At 42.5% G+C, this 24,212-nt stretch overlaps 1 protein-coding gene across 8 annotated transcripts in view; it reads right to left on the bottom strand.

The window, feature by feature from the left end:
• LOC128688920 (serine/threonine-protein kinase DCLK1) overlaps positions 1–23,380 on the bottom strand; it is a 113,303-nt gene extending 89,923 nt beyond the window's left edge. For 5 of the 8 annotated variants that reach the window (XM_070085527.1, XM_070085533.1, XM_070085531.1 and 2 more), the window contains exons 1-3: positions 23,176–23,313; positions 6,958–7,821; positions 233–329 (exon numbers count right to left, since the gene is read on the bottom strand). In XM_070085527.1, the coding sequence (XP_069941628.1) occupies positions 233–329; positions 6,958–7,809 (949 nt within the window). In that variant the 5' untranslated portion in view covers positions 7,810–7,821; positions 23,176–23,313. Of the gene's footprint in view, positions 1–232; positions 330–6,957; positions 7,822–9,066; positions 9,543–21,095; positions 21,308–23,175 lie in introns of those variants that run through there. The other 3 variants (XM_070085528.1, XM_070085530.1, XM_070085529.1) reach the window with 3 other exon arrangements.
• Positions 23,381–24,212: the final 832 nt, after the last annotated feature.

Below are 24,212 nucleotides of genomic sequence, written 5' to 3'. Positions count from 1 at the left end.
GGAACTGGAGCACAGATCCAATTCCCTAAATTAAGAGCCCCTCACCAACATCAAGGAACCTTCCTTGAGGGGGCGTTCAATGATACGTAGCTAATCTCGCCATGTTGTTGCTCCCAGCAGCCCACGGAATATGTAACCATAACAACTTGACTGATTTGGAGCCTCTTCCTGGAAGTACTCTATAGATATATTTAAGAATAAATACATGGGAAAATAAGGAAAGCGAAGGTACCTTCCGAGTCGAGGTCAAAATCATCGTGTGAGAGTCGTTCCGGTCCGTAGGCTATGAAGATATCGTCATCATAGAAGAAGTCCCGCAAACTAACTACCTGCAGGACCAAGAAAGATTTACACGTGAGAAAATGCTTTCACTGATGTGAAAACTAAATTCAATAACTGTAATAAATAAATGTACGGTAAAGGCACACCACTGAAGTTACAATTAGTGTACATGATGTACCCGTGATCGATTTCCAAGATTCTTCTACCCTCTCAAAGAAACGGACACGTGTACAATTTAGTATATTTATTAAAGGAAAAGTTTTGCCACGAATGGCTTCATCAATCTTAGGACTGATGAAGCCAAAGAACTGTACACAACTGTTCTTTTTCTAGTCTGTCGGGATCACCATACCATTTACCTCTGGGTCAAGACTGAGGCTAGGCTTCCTTGTTGGCTGATCAACTAGGCTGACGCTGCTAGTAACCAGCATACCCATCACACCTTGTTAATAAGACAATATATAATGCAAGACGTATTGCCAAGAAATTTCGTCCACTACGGACCTCACTAATTCTTACTTGGGAATTAATAAAATCCCTGGTGGACAAAACGCCTTCTCAGTAAAATGCCATAAACCACATACTGTGTCTTATTAACATACTTGTGTGTATACTGTACCACTGATACCCAGTACCTTGTCTAATCTGGCAATATCTTTTATATCTGCTGGTGGCTTCAGTGTTTTGGGCCAGGGATATAAATAATGCATTGCTTTCTAATTGTAAGAGGGTAGACCATGGAGGGTTACCAGTGACAGGGTGGACAAGGAGAACCACTGAGAGGCAGATCAAAAGTACGCGAGGTCACAGTTGAAAGTTAAAAGCACAGACGAGTCACAAAGAAGTTAGAAATATATTTTTGCCTTAGAGTGGTCAGGAAGCGGAACGACCTAGACAGCGAAACGATAAGAGGCAGAATCCATACATAAATTGAAGAATATGTATGAAAGGGCTCACACGACCAGTAAAAACAGTAACATCCTGAATAGAGGTGGGCCCAGCTGAGACTACCCCTGAAAGGGTGGCCACAAAATGAGGGACAGGTGAAAGAGGGGGAGGGAAGAGAAGGGAAAAGGAGGACAGGTGAGTAAAGGAAGGGCAGGCGAATGCGTGAGAGGGAGAAGCTGAGGGAAGGGAAGGTTACAGTAGGGGAGGGGAGGGCAGTTGACCTGTGAGTCTTACTACACCAGAGGAACTATTTTTAGATAAACACCCGTGACTGCCGACCTGCCCAGGGTTGGCAACACTGTTGGCTGGTCACAGTACTGAGTAACTGCAGCAGTGCAGTGGTGGGTGATGGCAGCAGTGCTGAGTGGTGGCAGCAGTGCTGAGTGGTGGCAGCAATGCTGACTGGTGGCAGCAATGCTGACTGGTGGCAGTAATGCTGAGTGGTGGCACCAATGCTGCGTGGTGGCACCAATGCTGAGTGGTGGCACCAATGCTGAGTGGTGGCACCAATGTTGAGTGGTGGCACCAATGCTGAGTGGTGGCAGCAGTGTAGAGTGGTGCGTGGTGGCAGCAGTGCAGAGTGGTGCGTGGTGGCAGCAGTGCAGAGTGGTGCGTGGTGGCAGCAGTGCAGAGTGGTGCGTGGTGGCAGCAGTGCAGAGTGGTGCGTGGTGGCAGCAGTGCAGAGTGGTGCGTGGTGGCAGCAGTGCAGAGTGGTGCGTGGTGGCAGCAGTGCAGAGTGGTGCGTGGTGGCAGCAGTGCACAGTGGTGCGTGGTGGCAGCAGTGCACAGTGGTGCCTGGTGGCAGCAGTGCACAGTGGTGCCTGGTGGCAGCAGTGCACAGTGGTGCCTGGTGGCAGCAGTGCACAGTGGTGCCTGGTGGCAGCAGTGCACAGTGGTGTGTGGTGGCAGCAGTGCACAGTGGTGTGTGGTGGCAGCAGTGCAGAGTGGTGCGTGGTGGCAGCAGTGCAGAGTGGTGCGTGGTGGCAGCAGTGCAGAGTGGTGCGTGGTGGCAGCAGTGCAGAGTGGTGCGTGGTGGCAGCAGTGGTGGGTGATGGCAGCAGTGTTGAGTGGTGGCAGCAGTGCTGAGTGGTGGCAGCAGTGGTGGGTGGTGACAACAGTGGTGGGTGGTGACAGCAGTGGTGGGTGGTGACAGCAGTGGTGGGTGGTGACAGCAGTGGTGGGTGGTGACAGCAGTGGTGGGTGGTGACAGCAGTGGTGGGTGGTGACAGCAGTGGTGGGTGGTGACAGCAGTGGTGGGTGGTGACAGCAGTGGTGGGTGGTGACAGCAGTGGTGGGTGGTGACAGCAGTGGTGGGTGGTGACAGCAGTGGTGGTGGAAGTAGTGCCCAGTGATAGTTATAATACTGGGGGGTAACAGCAGCAGCAGTGGTGGGGGGTCGTGGAGGGTGGTGACAGCAGTGCTGCTTGGAAGATTGAATGCTGAGTGGTAACAGCAACGGTTGGTGGTGGCAGTAAGTGTAATATAGCAGTGTTGTCCAGACAGTGGAGGTCACACCATGATAGCATAACCATGCACAACTTGGGGCCATACGCCTCCCAGCTGGCCCTACCTTAATCATGTCTTTCTTACGTGCTTAGTAGTCAAAATGGGCGTCATTGAAAACATCTTTCTCATCCTCCAAGCATTTTCGATTGGCAAAGTATTGCAACATTTCTTGTGGATGACACTACTGCACTTGCTGTCTACCACTGAGCTACAGGTTACACTGCAGTTGTGTATCCTTGTTATGTAGATCTTCCCATCACACAATGTATGCTCAGCTTATCAGAAAATTAATGAGCAGTCAACTAAAGCAAATCATATATTATACTCAACTGTGTTTTATAAGGCTCCATGTCAGCCTAGGAAAGGTTCCCTAAAGCATCTTAATTTCTGGTACCATTCAGTATGCTTTGCACTTTCAGTGTGTGTTGTCTGATGCTTATATAGCAACCAACACCTGTTTCACATACCTCAATCTATACATCCACAACAGAATAAATTGATGGACAGACGTGATAAAAGGTATAAGATAAAATGGAAAGCAGGAATGGAAAGCAGTCAACATCATAAAGCAAAATTCTTCAATCTTAATGAAATAAAGGTACAAAATTTAGAAGTAGGGTAAACCAAAGAAGGAAACACATTCACCATTACTCATTCTATAGCCCTCTTTCCAGAAGTGCATAAAGATCACAATACAAATGACTGTCCAACTGTATCATTCCTAACCATCCCTCAAGAGTATAAGTACTGCATTTCTAACCTCCAGAACCCGAGTACTGTACTGTACTACTTGCTAATCTCCCTCGTCTCTGATAACCCCTATCTAACATTCCTACATATGCATAAATAAAGTGTAATGAACACTTGTCAATGCTCAATAATAACATGGAGACAAACTCGGAATATGCTTATCGATGGCTTAATCCCTACCAATCTCCTTTGCATACTCTACACCTATTATCCTACTATCTAAATTATCTTAATTATCTAAATTTCCAAAACAGTAGGTATCCTTTCCAAGATACGATACTATGTACCCCAATGGGCCCTCCTTACCTTATACCACTCTCTAATAAACCCTTACCTCACCTATGGTATTTGTGCTTGGGGGATCTACCACGGCCAATCACCTCAAACTTTTAATAACCCAACAAAAAGCGGCAGTGAGGATGATCACAAACTCCAGTGCCAGACAATACACCCCAGCTCTCTTCAAAAACATGAACTTACTTAATATCCATAATATACACACTTATTATTGTGCCTATTACATATACAGAACATTAAACTCCAATATCAACCCTCCACTCAAACTTCTCCTAAACAGCTTCAACAGAAAACACAGGCATAACTGTCAGCATAGTTGCTGATCCCCTACACGTGTTGTATAGTTTATCTGAGTATCATAGTTAGTACCATCCGTATGTTTTACATACACACGACCCCTTTGCTAGGCCTAGTGACTAGTTTGTATGACATCATGTGATGCCGCGCGAGTGCGTGGGACGCGTTGCATCGGCCTCAGTTCCCCATAATCCAAGCAGGCGACAGGACAGGCAGTTTGGGCTCTCCCCCTTCATACTCTGCTAATACAAGTGTTACCATCCAACAAGTGTGTTTTACTCCAATCACCATATCTCCTACGAACCCCCTTTCCACATGACATGAGGCACAAAACACTGACATCCCTCATGTCCATCTCACACTCTGCAAAAATGCAATGCACATAAAGGGCCCTAAGATCTGGAATTCTTTGCCTGAAGCAGCAAGAGGTCCCCTGCCCACAAATCAGTTTAGGATCATACTCAAAAATCATCTCATCTCTCAATAACAAACCTGCTCACACCATGCTAAACCCCAACTAAATTCAAAGTACATAACTCCCCTATATACGTACTTTATTTTCACTAATTGTACTACTGCATATTAATAATAAAGTAAATGAGCTTAATTACAAACTTAAAAATATATGACTGATGGTATAAATTGTACTACCTCATATTAATAATAAGAGTGAAATACAGAATACAGTGGAACCTCTACTTACGAGTGCATCCATGTGCAAGTTTTTCCAGATAGGAGCAGTCGCTCGGTCAATTTTTTGCTTCCAGACACGAGCAAAATTTCCAGATGTGAGCAAGCCTCAAGGGAGGCTCCTCGATGCTGGCGAGGGGGCTCTTGATCTAGGGAATTGGATCTCAGTTGTTGTTGGATTATCTTATTGAAACCTGGGCAATGTATAATGGTAAGATGCTTCTTTAACGTACACTAAAAATGGCAGAAATTGGACCATAAATAACGGAGTTCACTTCTCAGCCATTAGCCTCCCCTTAGCAGTATATTTTCGTATGGTTTTTATGATTGTATTATCGTTTTTTTCTTTTTTATCTTATTTGATAGAATGGAAGATATACTACAGAAACAGATATGATTTTGATTGGTTTCACGATGAAAAGTACCTTGAAATTGAGCTCAAAGTAGCAGAAATGGTCGATTCTTTGGCGATGTTAAAGAATAAACAAATGACATCACCATTCAATACCTATCCGATTGGCACTGCCCCTCAACATTCACATACTGGAAAGCTCTTCAACACACTAGCGAAAGTGGGAGCAGACCTCATGAGGTAGCAGTGGCAGACAACATGCAGCAGCAGTGGCAGACATCATGCAGCAGCAGTGGCAGACATCATGAGGTAGCAGGGGCAGACAACATGAAGCAACAGTGGCAGACAACATGAAGCAGCAGTGGCAGACAACATGAAGCAGCAGTGGCAGACAACATGAAGCAGCAGTGGCAGGCCTTGTTATACCCTATCCTATAAATGAGTTTCCAAACGCCACCACGAGATGGAAGTCCACTCCACTCGCGGTGGAGGGAATTCTCATGTTTTCCTTACGTTTCGTGCATTTATTTGGCAAAATTTCTTGTTTCTAACCATGGGTCCTAAGAAAGCAAGTGCAAAGGACAGTACTGAGAAGAGAAAGAGGATGATTTCCATGGAATTAAAGCAGGAAATCATACATAAACAAACTAGGTGGAGGGTTAAGGACTTGGCCAGGCAGTACCAGCGTACCACTTTATGAAGTGTACAATACTAAAGCAGGAGTTAGTGACAAAGTGTAGTATTAAGAGTGTAGCAATTAAGTATAGCATTAAGAGTGTAGCAATTACGTGTAGCATTAAGAGAGTGGCAATTAAGTGTAGCATTAAGAGTGTAGCAATTATAAATCACACTGGCTTTTTTTTGGGTTATCTTAGGTTCTCTACACATGTAATCAAGAGCAGGAAGGACCACTGTGGTGGCCCTATATACCCCAACAACAACAATGGCTGCTGTCACCACCACTAGCCACATACGTAATGACGTGTATTTTATTCATTCTAGTGTATATATCATGTTTCTATGTTATTAATACTGTTTATGTCATATTAGATGAATTGTGATAGATAAATAAGCCACAGATTTGATATTAAGGAAATTATTGAAGTATTGTGTCGTGCCTGGAATTCCACTGGAACGAATTAATTCCATTTCAGTTAATTTAAATGAGGAAAACTAACTGCAAACGAGCAAATCCAGATGCGAGCAAGGTCAAAGAACGGACTAAACTCGTAAGTAGAGGTTCCACTGTAGTATTTGTATTCTACCACTGTAAAAGAACCTAATTTTGTACTTAAATGTAAGATTGTCATAAATTATACTACTTCATATTAACATTAGAGTGAAGATCGAGTATTCTGCCACTCTTCACCTGTCTAGACTTAAGTAGTCTATAAGTATTAAGTCTGCCCAAAATGCCTAGGCATGATAGTGGCTTTCTTTGCTCCATTCATACTATATGTAAATACACATTGTAACCTTAACAAAGAAATAAATATTTTATTTTATTTTATTTATATTTACACAACCACAAAAATTTTTGCTTTCCTGGCAATTCCCTGATTAACCAGGCTGTTTCTGCCTGCAGCCCACAGGCTTACACGGCCATTACAAGTGGCTCATCCAGCACATGCTACAGAAATTCTATCCAGTTTCTTACTGAAGATTGCTGATACAGTGAAATTCATTGCAAGCTAACAGATGATTCACTAATATACATACAATATGTGCTACCATGTACTTAAGTTCTGCATGAGCAAGCCTGCTTGCTGTAAGCTAACACTGACTATGTTAAGTATTGTAATATGGATATAAGGAGAAAACACAAGTATACTGACCTGTCTACCGTCAAGGGTGTAGATCTTCCTGACAGCACCTGTGTCCAGCTTTATAGCATGTGTGATGTCTGAGAGCACTTGCTCTAAGCTCCGGGCAGTGCGCTGATTAAGCAAAATGCGCACAGCCTTGCGGGGTCGCACACCATTACGGATTACAGTTACTAGTTTAGGTCTAATGAAGTCCTTGGGTGAATGAGTAGGTGTAGTTATAGTAGTAGCAATGAAGCTTGGGGGTGCCTCGCTACCTGGTGTGGACACAGGGGAGGGAAACGCAGTGCCTGCAGTCACATGCAGTGCCTCTTTGCGACGCACATTGGCTCTCCACTGTGGTAAACGAGCACGGGTGTATTCTAATTTTTTGAACGTTTCGGAGGAGGAAACTACGTACTCACTTGCTTCCACAATTTGGTCAAGCTGAGTAATACGGGTGCCATCTAGGGTAAACACGTGGCGTACACCAGCAGTCAGGTGTATTGGGTGGTCCAACACACGAGTTAAATCAGCCAGTAATGCCTCCCATGAGCGATGTTTGTCCCCTCCCACAGCAACCACAGACCCGCCAAACCATCGGTCGCCATTTCTGTAAAAGCGACAACGTCTAGCCCGTTTCTCTTCACACAGTCTTGTAAGAGGAACACGACTCAAGGCACTTGTTGGTGAGGCTCTTCCACGGCGGGCACCAGATGTGCTGCTTCCGCTACTGTTAATAATATTAGAGGCAGCAGAAATGACACCTGTGGATGACCCCCGGGACACTGGGGGTCTCACACTCCCAGCCTCATCATCCCCAAATTCAAGGCTTGATGACCCTGATACACCTGAATGCTCCTTCTGCTGCTCTGCTGTCCCCATCTCTCACACATTCTGCAACAAGCCAGATTTATTTTTAAACAGCATACCATATGGATATTAAAAGACTAAATAATACTCTGTAAAAATTTATAAAAAACTAAGTAAGCGAGTGCGCAAATTTATTGGGACCAAAAATTCCACGGCTAGGTTCACATCCAAATAATTTGATGCCGTGGTCACAGTAACCCTTAACACATCCTTCCACCTGACAATAACACTGGGTAGATTAAAGATTAATAAACTAATTGATAAATTTACATCTTAAGTATGATTTAGGAAGGTTTAAATTGTTAGTTGATAATATTAGAATTAATAATGCAGGTTTAGACATTAATACATGTAATATGTTATACAGTGGACCCCCGCATAACAATCACCTCCGAATGCGACCAATTATGTAAGTGTACTTATGTAAGTGCGTTTGTACGTGTATGTTTGGGGGGTCTGAAATGGACTAATCTACTTCACAATATTCCTTATGGGAACAAATTCGGTCAGTACTGGCACCTGAACATACTTCTGGAGTGAAATAATATCGTTAACCGGGGGTCCACTGTATTAGGTAGCGAGATTAGACACTGAGGTAGCTAGCAACTCCATCCTTGAACTGGGACAGGAAACCGGCTAGCAAAGCAACGAGCTTTTTTCTGGAAAAAGCCAGCGGTTGGTCAACATCTCCAGGGACCTACCAGCTCAGTGACCATGCTGACTTCAAAATACTGCCTGGTGGCCAAGGATAAGGCTCTGAGAGGCTTCCCTGACGTACTGCAGACACAGTCTCTTCCTGGGCCCCCATAGTAAAACAATGTTTTTTTTTCCTTAGTATTAATTGGCCAATGGTATTTTGGGAAATACAAGACATTTGAGCTATAGATTACGAGCGGGCGGACGCCCATCCCAAGGGTAAATAACAGCTAAGTTTGTTCTAGTTTGTACATGGAGGCAGGAATTTCCTGCAGCATAGTTGATTCCAAAAAGAAGTGTACCTTATGGGTGCTTGTGAGAATGGGACTCAAGGAGTCTTATGTTATCTGTGTCAACAGTGATGGCCAGAGTGTGGATCTCAAAAGTTCCCACAGGGAGCAGGTGGCCAGTAATGGGAACAGATCCAAGGATGGTTATGAAACTTCCTCTGGATAAAGGTTGTGAGAGCTTAGAAGGAAGTTTAGATAAGCTCTGATTCCTCATACAATAAGTCACCAACTTATGATAATCAGTTACAATTAGATTACTTCAGAACCAATTAAATATACTCACTTTTCTGAACTACACTTCCTAAGAGCAGACAGCATCAGCATACAATGTGTATAAGCACATGAGAGTGGAACACTGCAGTAGGCCTATTAGTCCATGCTAGGCAGGTTCAATTCACACCCAACAACACCCACTCGTGTACCTGACCAACTAGTATTTAAAAATACCCAAAGTTCTCATTTCAACGATGATACTTCGTAGTTCTTTCCACTGATCTAGAACTTCATACCAAACCAATACTGTATACGTACTTCCCTATGTCCTTTCTAAATCTAAATTTGTCAGACTTGAATCTACAGTGGTCCCTCGCTTTTCGTAGTTCTCGGGAATCATAGATTTCGGAAATCAAAGGGATATATTCGTATAAACATGGGCTCGCTAATCATAGGTTGACTCGTGAATAGTAGTTCGTCCGGGACGCGTACACACAGTGTGAGCCGGGGCGGCCTCCCTACCCAGCCAGTCTGGCATTGTTTACCAGTGAGCGAAGGTCCCCCTCACGTGCTCCTACGAAATATTTCATAATATTCCACTCATTTTAGTCCTTGCAAGTACAGTGGACCCCCGCATAGCGACTTTAATCCGTGCAAGAGGGCTGATTGTTATGCGAAATGATCGGTATGCGAGTGAATTTTCCCCATAAGAAATAATGGAAATCAAATTAATCCGTGCAAGACACCCAAAAGTATGAAAAAAAAAAATTTTACCACATGAAATATACATTTTCCTACACACAAAGAGAAGGATACATGCACAATAGTAGAGTAGTACATGCACAATATATATTGTGCATGTACTACTCTACTAAATGAAGAATAAATGACATTTACCTTTATTGAAGATGCAGCAATGACTGATGAGACACTGTGTCCTGGGAGTGCCTTTTCCTCCTGAGTACTGTAGGTCCTGTTTGGCATTTTCTTCCAGAACAGGCCTTATCACACTGTGTATGCCACTACGATTCTTAAATCTCTCAAACCAACCTTTGCTGGCTTTAAATTCACCAATATGAGCACTAGTTCCAGGCATTTTTCCCTGTTCACCTGGGTGTTAGTCGACTGGTGTGGGTTGCATCCTGGGAGACAAGATTAAGGACCCCAATGGAAATAAGTTAGACAGTCTTCGATGACACTGACTTTTTTGGGTTATCCTGGGTGGCAAATCCTCTGGGGTTAATTGTTTCTTGGTATTCTCAATAAGCCACACCAACAACGGTGCTACAGCAGCAGCAGCAGCAGCAGCAGCTGACAGTGCTACAGCAGCAGCAGACGATGCTACAGCAGCAGCAGACGATGCTACAGCAGCAGCAGACGATGCTACAGCAGCAGCAGACGGTACTGCAGCAGCAGCAGCAGCTGACAAGTGCTACAGCAGCAGCAGACGATGCTACAGCAGCAGCAGACGATGCTACAGCAGCAGCAGACGATGCTACAGCAGCAGCAGATGGTACTACAGCAGCAGCAGCAGCTGACGGTGGTACAACAGCAGCAGCAGCTGTACCACCAATAGTAGCGATGGTTGATTGGGGTTTATTATACAACCTGGCCAGCTCGGAGACACGCACTCCACTTTCATACTTATCAATGATCTTTTTCTTCATCTCTATAGTAATTCTCACCCTTATTGCTGTAGGGTTGGCACTAGAAGCTTTCTTGGGGCCCATGGTCACTTATTTTCCAGAAAAAATCACCAAAAACACTGTAATAATACGAAATGTTCCGATTGTATGCTTGGATGTTACCGCGGAGGCTGGCTGGTAAACAACGCAACCGGCGGCACATGTGAGGCTGGCTAAGGGCGCACATTGGACGCGTCTCGGACGAAGAGCAGTGAGCGGGTTTTTGGGCAGTATGCGAGGCAAAATTTTTGCGATAAAAGCGAGCGGTATGCGGATTGAACGGTATGCGATGCGTACTTGAAAAAGCTAAAATAATGGTGAAACCTTGGTATAACAGACTAATTCGGGGAGGAGGATGTCTGTTTAAATGAAAATTTGTTGCATCCAAGTGCGCAATGCAGAAGACTAGGTCTGCTACATTGGAATCCTATCATATACCTAATGATCACGGACAAATGCCCCGTACATCCAGACACCTTCATGTAGCAGACTTGCTGAGTTTTTGTCTGGCCAAATATTTTGTCCATTGTACTGTATTTGAAATCTGTTACAAAGAGGTCCATTTTATTTTAGTTTTACTGTGCTGTATTGGGTAAATATTCCTAGTTAAGATAATAAATTAAAAATATGTAATACTATGGTTTGGGAATGCATTTCTAAATATAACACAGGCATCAATGGAAAAATAGGTGCATACATACTGCATTCTGAATACATAAGAGGGAAACCTATTGTATTCTGCAATTAGATAAACCTGATTTTCTTTTCCCAATGATTATCTTTTTTTTCACAAGTCTGAAGAGTAATGCTTAGGTGGTGCTGTAGTTTGCCTTGGCAAACCTTCTAAAGCAATTGGTAATTGGTAGAGAGCAGCTGGTGTCTGACTGTGGGCACATAATAGTGCACGAATGAAGTGAAATCATACGTATATTATTTTTGATTGGGTTCAGTTTGAGTAACCTTGCATGCTTTTAATGTTATATTAGGCTTCTCAATATACTTTAAAGTTATGCTTGGTACATTTATATCATATGGGGTATGGGCTTTAGCATGATGAAACTGAGAAGTGGAGCACATTCACTGACTATTGGAGTTAACATAGCTTATGCCATAATGAGCCCTACCTACAATGACTGAGGAGAAAATGCTCCATCTCAAAATCTGAAAGAAATTTAAGTTCCCCAAAGTGAGCAACATAGAAAAAGAACCGATGGTTCGTGCCCTAACCAATATGCAGTCAGCAAGGAAGGACAACCACTTCAAACAATGATAGAATTTTGCTACAGATACCCAGGGCAATGCAAGGTGTACACACATCACCAAGGACGGAGCAAAAAACTTTTAAACACTTCTTCACAGTGAAAACACTCGCATATTACTTCACAATTAACAATATAGGGCTTTTATATCCGTAATACAATAGGTTCATCTCAGAGTATGTGGTGCCAACATGGAAACCACACCTGATAATGCACACAATAGACATGAAGATTAATGACATGACTTGTATATGAAATGTGGCTGGAAGAACTAAGAGCTGAAACTTAGACTAAATAACTAAACCTGATAATGCTATTAGAGAAAAGAACCAGAAACATCATGCTGCCTTTGATATACCTTTGATGAGTTTTGAGAGAAATCCTCACAATCTTGAGTGAGTAGGAAAGTTTGGGTTTCAAACAATTTATTGAACACTGTTGGGATGATAGGTGATAGCATTTGAACACAGTATTACACTGGCAGAAATTATGCAAACTACACCACAGCGAGAGCCACTTGCTATCAGTGTAATAGACACAGTTATTATTCATATATTTAGGAAAGAAGTGCTAAACCCAAAGAGATCACATACAGGGCCTGAGGAATGTAATAACAACCACACAATGACTTTAATAACAACCACACAATGACTGTAATAACACCACACAGTGGTTGCAGTAATGCTGCACAGTGGCTGCAGTAATGCTACAGTGGCTGTAATAATGGCACACAGTGGCAATAAATAGCACCACACAGTAGTTACAATGATGCCTAACATAATATCTTAATTTCTACAAGTACATGTACAAGGTATACAAGCCTAGCTGACACCAGTGATATGTACGTATATAGAAAGTCCCTTGTTATGCAGATCATTTTGGGCAAATTAGGTCAATTTTGTCCCAGGATGCAACCCATGCCAGTTGACTACCACCCAGGTACCCATTTTACTGATGGGGAACAGACAACCAGCATAAAGAAACATAGCCAATGTTTCTACCCTTGCTGGGAATCGAACCCAGACACTCGATGTGTAAAGCAAGAGCTTTAGCCACCAGGCCATGGGGCACCACCGTTAACTTAGTTTCTTAGTACAAGAGGCCCCTGCTTTACGGCGCTTCTCTTTATGGTAATTCACTAATATGGACATTTCAAATTATACCCCAAAATTCGTTTATACAGCGCCTGATTCACTATTATGGCGTCCACACACCACCTGTTCACTCTCAGCTTGTTTAAATCCTCCATGAGATCTGCATCTCTCTTGATTATGTCTGGAAACTTTCCAAAGTTTCAAGTGTTTTAAAGATATTGCATATTTTATATATACACTCATTTTTTATGTTACAACGACATCTAAGGGTTGTGATTAAAAGACTCGTAAGGCTCTTTCTTTAAGTGCAAATTTAGAAATTATTAAACTCAGTGAGGAAGGTATGTCTGTGGCTGAAACAGTACTGAGATACTACTGATAATTGTACATATGTGTACCTGTACCTAAATAAACTTACTGTACCTGGTATGCAGGTACAGTGGACCCCTGGTTTTCCGTCGGTGCAGAAATCGGCCAGTTCGGAAATCAAGCACTTTTTTCGGCAAAAATTCCCCCCGGATTTCGTGCATCCGCTCGGAAATCGCTGGTACCAGACACGTTCACCTTGGCCACTCATATGTTTGCGACTCACTCGGGGGCACATTAAATGTCTTTTTTTAGGTTAATATAGACATTTTCATTAATCCATCTATGATATTTTCTTCAAAATTATATAAGAAACATGTTACATAGTAAATAAAAACTTGCAATGTTTATATGCGATGTATGTTTAATAATAATCACTCTTGGGCATATTAAATGTCTTATTTTAGGTTAGTATGAACATTTTCATTAATCTATGATATTTTCTTCAAAATTATATAAGAAACATGTTACATAGCTTATAGCATGTAAACATGCAATGGTTATATGCTATAGAGTGGCGAGTTGGGTGGAGGTTAAACATTACGTTTTCTCTGGTTGTGCGTTAGAGAAAACTGCGAATCTGGTGTCTGGCCCAGTCACTGCCCTTAATTAACACGTGTTTGTTTACAATTCTCGGCATGAATTATTCATTACTTCTCCCTTTGTTTATGATGGCATCTAAAGGTTGTTAGAAATGATTAAACTCAGTGAACATGGTATGTCGATGGTAATAACATGGCCGTGTTCTGCAGTGTAGGTAGCCGGTAGGCGTAGCCCAGAGGGACTACATACTAATACCTACATCTACCGGCTACCTACACTGACTTCCTACAAATAAATACTACTCACCTCTTGCTCTACATTAAGATAACAAATATTTTAAGGTAAGTAATGAATGTACTAACCACTGAAGAGCTGCAACACTATAGTTATTCTCTATAAAATTTAGTTTTATTAATATTTTTGGGTGTCTGAAATGGATTAATTGGATTTACATTATTTCTTATGGGAAACACTGTTTCGGTTTTTGGCCATTTTGGATTTAGGCCAACCTTCTGGAACGGGTTAATTACGAAAACCAGGGGTCTACTATACATTAAAATCACTATATGGTATTGCTACAAAGTATGAGTAGCTATGCCAGGCAACGGAGTAGCTAAGAGTTTCTCAACAGTGTTGACACAATAAGTAAAATAATTAATAATAATCACTCTGGGGGGGCTGTAAATGTCATATATTATGTTATAAACATTTTTCATTAACCTTTTCAGGGTTTCAGCCGTACTAGTACAGCTTACGCACCAGTGTCCATGACGTACTAGTACGCCTAAATTCTAGCGCCCTCAAATCTAGTGAGAGAAAGCTGGTAAGCCTACATATGAAAGAATGGGTCTATGTGGTAAGTGTGCGCAGTATAAAAAAAATCCTGTAGCACACAGTGCGTAATGAGAAAAAAAAAACTTTGACTGTGTTTTTGGATTAAAGCAGCTAATTTGTACTGTATTTTCGTATGGTATTTATTACTGTATTCTAGTTTTCCTGATCTTATTTTATAGAATGGAAGACATATTGCAGAAACTGAGATGATTTTGACTGGTTTTACAATGAAACGTACCTTGAAATTGAGCTCAAAGTAGCAGAAATGTTCAATTTTTACCAAAGTTCAAAAGTAAACAAATCATGCTATGCGTCCAATACATGTCAACTGGTAAGTAATATTCTTTCACAAGTGCGCTGATATTATTTAAACCATTTCTACACTAATGCAGTAGTCTGCATACCAGTAAATCTTCTATTTTTTTTGCGAGAATAAAAATTCAAAGTGAAAAGCAAAAGAATGTAAGAGGGGTGTGGGGACGTGACTAATGAACAGAGGAAATGTTATTTTAGTGCTAGGAATGTCTTTCTTGTTTATTCTGGACCCTATTCGGAAATTGGCATCTTTTGAAATTTGTGTGAGATTGGCAAAATTGCTAAATTCTGACCACTGTATTGGATAGTTGAAATCGGTAAATGGGTGGTTTCTTGTACTCATTAGATAGAAAAAATGGAGTTCTAACGAAATAGTTATGATTTTTGTCGACTAGTACACTGGAATTGGCCGAAAATAGGGCTCAAAGTGGGCAAAATCGCTGATGCGTAAACATCGTCGAGACCGCTAACTTCGCGAGAGCATAATTCCCTAAGTTTTCCATCAAATTTCATACTTTTGGTGTCATTATGATCAGGAAAAGATTCTCTATCTTTTCATAAGAAAATTTTTTTTTTTTTTTTTTTGAAATTTGGGGGACCCTGAGAACAAGTCTCGGAGAGGGCCTGTGGGCCCTGAAAGGGTTAATCCATCTATGGCATACTTTCAAGCTTATATAAGAAACACACTACTTATCTTATAAACAAAATACATACACAGTAAAACAAATTAACCTAACTGTAAGGTGTGGAAGCCTGCCCAGTTACGACACCTGACTTCCTACAATAAATATTACTTACCTCTTACCCAACATTACGACTACAAATATTACAATGCAAGTAACGAGTGTACTGTATATGCATTTTTACTTTTTTTTTTATGCCTACTTCTATTGCTAAATACATATGATAATGTGAACATGCATATGATGATGATGTAAACATGCATTTAAAAAAAAAAAAAAAGCCTTTACGGCAGTAGCCTGGAACCTAACCTGCCATATAAGCATGGCCCTCCTGTACCTACAATAGGTGGTCAGGCCTCAAAACACCTTTTATTATACAGCAATAAATGAGAGGAATGGATTGCCTAAATATGTCACAGCCTGGCATAGCTTGTGCCAATTCAGGAAGAGCTAAAAGGTACCAAATGAATAAAGCTACACCTGGAGTATACCTGGAAAAGATTTCAGGGATCAATGCCCCACGGTCCGGTCTGTGACCAGGCCTCTTGATGGATCAGAGCATGATCAACTAGACTGTTACTGTTGGCTGCACGCAAACTAACGTATGACCCACAGCCCAGCTGGTCTGGTACTGACTTTAGGTGCCTGTCCAGGGCCTTCTTGAAGACAGACAGGGGTCTATTTGTAATTCCCATCATGCATGCTGGGAGGCACTTGAACAGTCATGGGCCCCTGACACTGTGTTGTCTGTTAGTGTACTCGTGGTGTCCCTGCTTTTCATTGGGAGGATGTTGCATCTCCTGCCCAGTCTTTTGCTTTCATAGGGAGTGATTTTGTTTGAAAATTTGGGACTAGTCCCTCTAGGATTTTCAAAGTATATATTATCATGTATCTTTCTCATCTGCGTTCCAGGGAGCACAAATCAAGGGACTTCAACCGTTCCCAGTAATTTAGGTGCTTTATCGTACTTATACGTACCATGAAAGTTCTCTGTACATTCTCCTGCAATTTTGCCTGCTTTGAAAGGACCATTAGTGTGCAGCAATATTCCAGCCTAGAGAGAGAGCAAACAATTTGAAGAGAATCATCATGGGCTTGGCATCCCTAGTTTTGAATGCTCTCATTATCCATCCTATCATTTTCCTAGATGTGGTAGATACCTTTAAAAGTGAGATCCTAGATGTGGTAGATATCTTTAAAAGTGAGATCCTCTGACATAATTAATCCCAGTTCCTTCACATTAGCTTTTTGTTCTATTGTGTGACTGGAAGTTGTTTTATACTCCGATATATTTTAATTTCCTTGAGTTTTCCATATCGGAGTAATATAAATTTCTCTTCATTGAATTTCATATTGTTTTCCATGGCCCAAAAAAGGTAGGAGTGATTTCTTGTATGGCTAACATTCATGTACTTATTACTGTAAGCTGATCCTCTTTGACATTCATATAAATAACTCAGTTCACCTCATTTCTACAGCACTTTCCTTTACCATAATTGATTTTCACAGAGTTACTTGGATGTTTTATTTTATGAGGTGATAATCATTATTGATTTCTAAATGTTCATGCTAGGCTTTAAATAATAAGATATTACAAGGGCTCCAATGGAATTACCTAGAGTTTACCTGGAGAGAGTTCCGGGGGTCAACGCCCCTGCGGCCCGGTCTGTGACCAGGCCTCCTGGTGGATCAGAGCCTGATCAACCAGGCTGTTGCTGCTGGCTGCACGCAAACCAACGTACGAGCCACAGCCCAGCTGGTCAGGAACCGACTTTAGGTGCTTGTCCAGTGCCAGCTTGAAGACTGCCAGGGGTCTGTTGGTAATCCCCCTTTTGTATGCTGGGAGGCAGTTGAACAGTCTCAGGCCCCTGACACTTATTGTATGGTCTCTTAACGTGCTAGTGACACCCCTGCTTTTCATTGGGGGGATGTTGCATCGTCTGCCAAGTCTTTTGCTTTCGTAGTGAGTGATTTTCGTGTGGAAGTTCAGTACTAGTCCCTCTAGGATTTTCCAGGTGTATATAATCATGTATCTCGCCCGCCTGCATTCCAGGGAATACAGGTTTAGGAACCTCAAGTGCTCCCAGTAATTGAGGTGTTTTATCTCCGTTATGCGCGCCGTGAAGGTTCTCTGTACATTTTCTAGGTCAGCAATTTCACCTGCCTTGAAAGGTGCTGTTAGTGTGCAGCAATATTCCAGCCTAGATAGAACAAGTGACCTGAAGAGTGTCATCATGGGCTTGGCCTCCCTAGTTTTGAAGGTTCTCATTATCCATCCTGTCATTTTTCTAGCAGATGCGATTGATACAATGTTATGGTCCTTGAAGGTGAGATCCTCCGACATGATCACTCCCAGGTCTTTGACGTTGGTGTTTCGCTCTATTTTGTGGCCAGAATTTGTTTTGTACTCTGATGAAGATTTAATTTCCTCATGTTTACCATATCTGAGTAATTGAAATTTCTCATCGTTGAACTTCATATTGTTTTCTGCAGCCCACTGAAAGATTCGGTTGATGTCCGCCTGGAGCCTTGCAGTGTCTGCAATGGAAGACACTGTCATGCAGATTCGGGTGTCATCTGCAAAGACACGGTGCTGTGGCTGACATCCTTGTCTATGTCGGATATGAGGATGAGGAACAAGATGGGAGCGAGTACTGTGCCTTGTGGAACAGAGCTTTTCACCGTAGCTGCCTTGGACTTTACTCTGTTGACGACTACTCTCTGTGTTCTGTTAGTGAGGAAATTATAGATCCATCGACCGACTTTTCCTGTTATTCCTTTAGCACGCATTTTGTGCGCTATTACGCCATGGTCACACTTGTCGAAGGCTTTTGCAAAGTGTGTATATATTACATCTGCATTCTTTTTATCTTCTAGTGCATTTAGGACCTTGTCGTAGTGATCCAATAGTTGAGACAGACAAGAGCGACCTGTTCTAAACCCATGTTGCCCTGGGTTGTGTAACTGATGGGTTTCTAGATGGGTGGTGATCTTGCTTCTTAGGACCCTTTCAAAGATTTTTATGATATGGGATGTTAGTGCTATCGGTCTGTAGTTCTTTGCTGTTGCTTTACTGCCCCCTTTGTGGAGTGGGGCTATGTCTGTTGTTTTTAGTAACTGTGGGACGACCCCCGTGTCCATGCTCCCTCTCCATAGGATGGAAAAGGCTTGTGATAGGGGCTTCTTGCAGTTCTTGATAAACACGGAGTTCCATGAGTCTGGCCCTGGGGCAGAGTGCATGGGCATGTCATTTATCGCCTGTTCGAAGTCATTTGGCGTCAGGATAACATCGGATAGGCTTGTGTTAACCAAATTTTGTGGCTCTCTCATAAAAAATTCATTTTGATCTTCGACTCTCAGTCTGGTTAGCGGCTTGCTAAAAACTGAGTCATATTGGGACTTGAGTAGCTCACTCATTTCCTTGCTGTCATCTGTGTAGGACCCATCTTGTTTAAGTAGGGGCCCAATACTGGACGTTGTTCTCAACTTTGATTTGGCATAGGAGAAGAAATACTTTGGGTTTCTTTCGATTTCATTTATGGCTTTTAGTTCTTCCCGCGATTCCTGACTCCTATAAGATTCCTTCAGCTTGAGTTCAATGCTTGCTATTTCTCTGACCAGTGTCTCCCTACGCATTTCAGATATATTGACCTCTTTTAGCCGCTCTGTTATTCTTTTCCGTCGCCTGTAAAGGGAGCGCCTGTCTCTTTCTATTTTACATCTACTCCTCCTTTTTCTTAGAGGAATAAGCCTTGTGCATACATCGAGTGCCACCAAGTTAATCTGTTCTAGGCATAAGTTGGGGTCTGTGTTGCTTAGTATATCTTCCCAGCTTTTATCGGTTAGGACTTGGTTTACTTGGTCCCACTTTATGTTTTTGTTATTGAAGTTGAATTTGGTGAATGCTCCCTCGTGACTAGTCTCATTATGTCGGTCTGGGGCTCCAGGCATACATGTCTGAACCTCAATTATGTTGTGATCTGAGTATATTGTTTTTGATATGGTGACATTTCTTATCAGATCATCATTGTTAGTGAAGATGAGGTCTAGTGTATTCTCCAGTCTAGTAGGCTCTATTATTTGCTGGTTTAAATTGAATTTTGTGCAGAGATTTAAAAGCTCGTGTGAGTGAGAGTTTTCATCAGAGCTGCCTCCTGGTGTTATTACTGCAACAATATTATTTGCTATATTCCTCCATTTTAGGTGCCTTAAGTTGAAATCCCCCAGTAGCAAGATATTGGGTGCAGGAGCTGGAAGATTTTCCATTCAGTGGTCAATTTTTAACAGCTGTTCCTGGAATTGCTGGGATGTTGCATCCGGAGGCTTGTAGACTACCACAATGACTAGGTTTTGGTTCTCGACCTTTACTGCTAAAACTTCCACTACATCATTTGAGGCATTTAGCAGTTTTGTGCAAACAAGTGACTGCAATGTACAGGCCAACCCCCCCCCCCCCTTTTGCCTGTTCACTCTGTCACATCTGTATAAGTTGTAACCTGGGATCCATATTTCGTTGTCCAAGTGATCCTTTATGTGGGTCTCAGTGAAAGCCGCGAACATTGCCTTTGCCTCTGCAAGCAGTCCACGGATGAAAGGTATTTTGTTGTTTGTTGCTGGCTTTAGACCCTGTATATTTGCAAAGAAGAATATCATCGGACTGGTGGTATTGTTGGTACTGGGGGGGGGGGATTTTTTTTCCGGCATTAGTATCTGTATCTGTTGGTTTGGAGTGGAGGCCATCGACTGTGGTTCCACTCCAGGAATGACTGGATCTGGTGTACGATTTCTGCCATTTCCTGCCAGTTTTTTTTCCTTCCTGGCACTAAAAAACTCTCCCTCTTGAGTGGCTGTGGCTACCCAGGTTTTCCCATGGCCTGGATGTTTTTTTATCTTTTTGTACCCTTTAGATGGTGTGCCTGGCAATTTAAGTTAAAGCACAGTCTTTCCTGTACTGAAGAGGTACACATTTCAGGGTGAAAAAGCTTACAGGAAGGGAGTTTGCATTTTCCTGTTGTCATATGGGCATGGCATTTTCTAGGGTGGTCATAGTTGCACGTCCCGTCTGTTTTTCCAGATTTCCCATGTCTGCAGATACCAAGTGCATAGTATGTGCACAGGCTTGGTTTCCGTTTGCCTTGGGTTTCTGTGACTGTATTCCCTGTTGGTGCATGTTTCCCTGTCTTATTCCTATCCTCTCTAGCACCAACAATGGAGCTCCCACCAGTTGTTTTTGGTAATATATCCTCACTATAGCTAGTGGAGTCCTCTTGTTTGCTATTTCCTGTGGCATTTCTAGTTTGCAATATTGGTTTTATCTTACCTTTGACTACACTTGTTTCCCCACTACGGCTCCTGTCCCCTATGAGGTCATTTATATGTATTCCTTCCTGCGTATAATTCTCGACTACCTGGACAAAATCTCCAGCTTCACCATTACTGTCTCCCAGAACAGCACCTCCAGCTTCACCATTACTGTCTCCCAGGACAGCACCTCCAGCTTCACCATTACTGTCTCCCAGGACAGGGGTTATCCTGGTGAGTAATTTACACACATTACTATGATTATTGTAGTCACTTTAATTTTTATAACTGTACTTATATGTACCTGTATCTAAATAAACAAACTGACCACTATAATTAATGTTGCACTGTACCCCATTATTGTAATTTCATAATCTCAGTGTAACCTTGCAAAGAAATAAACTTTGTTTGAGAATGAAGATACATTATACCATCACCACTGAGAAAGCCACTAACAGCAGCAAAGTGGGAGTAATAACATGACCACCACTGTGTAAGCCAGTTACTAGTAGCAGCAGCAGCAGTGGCACCAATGACATTAATACCACCACTGTAAAAACCACATACTAGCAGTAATTATGTAACAGTGACATAAATAACACCAAAGCTGCCACTGCAAAAAAAAAAAAAATTACTAGTAGTACATTCATGGTGGAGCGCTAAACTCATAGGGGTTATACAGCACTTAGGGGAATGGGAGTCATTCAAGTTTTTCCAAGGAAAATGAGTACAGGTCAAATTCCTTAGATCAAGAGCCCTCCACCAGCATTAAGTAACCTCCATTCGGTGGTTCATTAACTAGCAGCTGCAGTCAAACAATGACAATAATAACACTAGCAGCAACAATGTAACAATATTAATAACCACCACCACTTTGAAAACCACTGATAGTACTAGTAGTTTAGCAGTGACACTAATAACGCTACCCCTATGAAAGCCACTTGTTAACAGCAGTGTAAGTGGCAGTAATAACACTGCCACCACTGTGAAAGCCACTTATTAGCAGCAGCGGCAGTGTAACAGTGGCACTAGTAATACTATCACCACTGTGAAAGCCACTTACTAGCAGCAGCAGTATAACAATGGCAGTAATAACACTACCACCACTGTGAAAGCCACTTACTAGCAGCAGTAACAATGGCAGTAATAACACTACCACCACTGTGAAAGCCACTTACTAGCAGCAGTAACAATGGCAGTAATAACACTACCACCACTGTGAAAGCCACTTACTAGCAGCAGTGTAACAATGGCAGTAATAACACTACCACCACTGTGAAAGCCACTTACTAGCAGCAGTGTAACAATGACAGTAATAACACTACCACCACTGTGAAAGCCACTTACTAGCAGCAGTAACAATGACAGTAATAACACTACCACCACTGTGAAAGCCACTTACTAGCAGCAGTAACAATGACAGTAATAACACTACCACCACTGTGAAAGCCACTTACTAGCAGCAGTAACAATGGCAGTAATAACACTACCACCACTGTGAAAGCCACTTACTAGCAGCAGTAACAATGGAAGTAATAACACTACCACCACTGTGAAAGCCACTTACTAGCAGCAGTGTAACAATGACAGTAATAACACTACCACCACTGTGAAAGCCACTTACTAGCAGCAGTGTAACAATGACAGTAATAACACTACCACCACTGTGAAAGCCACTTACTAGCAGCAGTAACAATGGCAGTAATAACACTACCACTGTGAAAGCCACTTACTAGCAGCAGTGTAACAATGGCAGTAATAACACTACCACCACTGTGAAAGCCACTTACTAGCAGCAGTGTAGGTAAGGCGGTGGTGAGTCACTAGTAATCCCTCACACACCAACATACTTCCTTGTCTAATATAAAGGGCTTCCATTCTTAAGTGGATGTGCGAACCCACTCTTCATCATCACACTAGACACCTTTTGTATCTAATTTTCAATAGACATAAAAAAAAAAGTAAGCGAATAATCAAGTACAAGAGAGTGTAGTAAGTCAAATTCTGTAAACCCCAGCTGACAGGATATATCAACATTCCAAGTTGCAAATGAAGAAGAAGCATCAACAGCAACTAGACAGCAGGTGAATATTACTAACCGTAATGAAACAGGGAGATAGGATAGATGTACAGTAATGATTGTAGAATAAAAGTAACAAAAGTAAGTAGGACGGGATCACACGCAACACATTCACTCTTCAGCACTTCTGCAGCCATACTGACTCACTGAGCGGCGGTGCTGGTCTGGTGGGGGGTGGTAGTGGTGATGGGGGTTGTTGTGGTAGTGGGGGTGGTAGTGGTGGTGGGTGTGGTGGAGCGAGGCGTCAGATCCGCCCTCATCCCTCCACCTCCACCAAAACCCAACCCAATCCCCACCTCCACCAAAACCCAACCCAATCCCCACCTCCACCAAAATCCAACCCAATCCCCACCTCCACCAAAATCCAACCCAATCCCCACCAAAATCCAACCCAATCCCCACCTCCATCAAAATCCAACCCAATCCCCACTTCCACCAAAACCCAACCCAATCCCCACCTCCACCAAAACCCAACCCAATCCCCACCTCCACCAAAACCCAACCCAATCCCCACCACCAAAACTCAACCCAATCCCACCACCAAAACCCAACCCAATCCCCACCTCCACCAAAACCCAACCCAATCCCCACCTCCACCAAAACCCAACCCAATCCCCACCTCCACCAAAACCCAACCCAATCCCCACCTCCACCAAAACCCAACCCAATCCCACCTCCACCAAAACCCAACCCAAACCCCACCACCACCAAAATCCAACCCAATCCCCACCTCCAAATCCCAACCCCGCCTCCACATCCACAACCCCACCCAATCACTATTACCACCACCATCGTTTCCACAACCATTACCCCCACTATCATCAACCCCACGAGTTAGACCTGCCTAGCGTGGACCAGTAGGATTGCTGTACTGTTCCTTCTAGGTAATCTACACGTATGCTGCTATGTATGAAAATTTATATCTGTGTTTATGTGTATCTGTACCTGAATAAACTTACTTAACACCATTAATCTCCAATATTAACATTAATCCCCACCATCATTAACCTTTGCATTCTCACGACCTCCACTCCACCTCAGTAACATGTTCTCTCA

The sequence above is a fragment of the Cherax quadricarinatus genome, chromosome 16 (assembly GCF_038502225.1).
Source record: "Cherax quadricarinatus isolate ZL_2023a chromosome 16, ASM3850222v1, whole genome shotgun sequence".
NCBI classification, from domain to species: domain Eukaryota; kingdom Metazoa; phylum Arthropoda; class Malacostraca; order Decapoda; family Parastacidae; genus Cherax; species Cherax quadricarinatus.
Note: the sequence above shows the minus strand (reverse complement) of the source record. Positions and strands in the feature narration are given on the sequence as shown.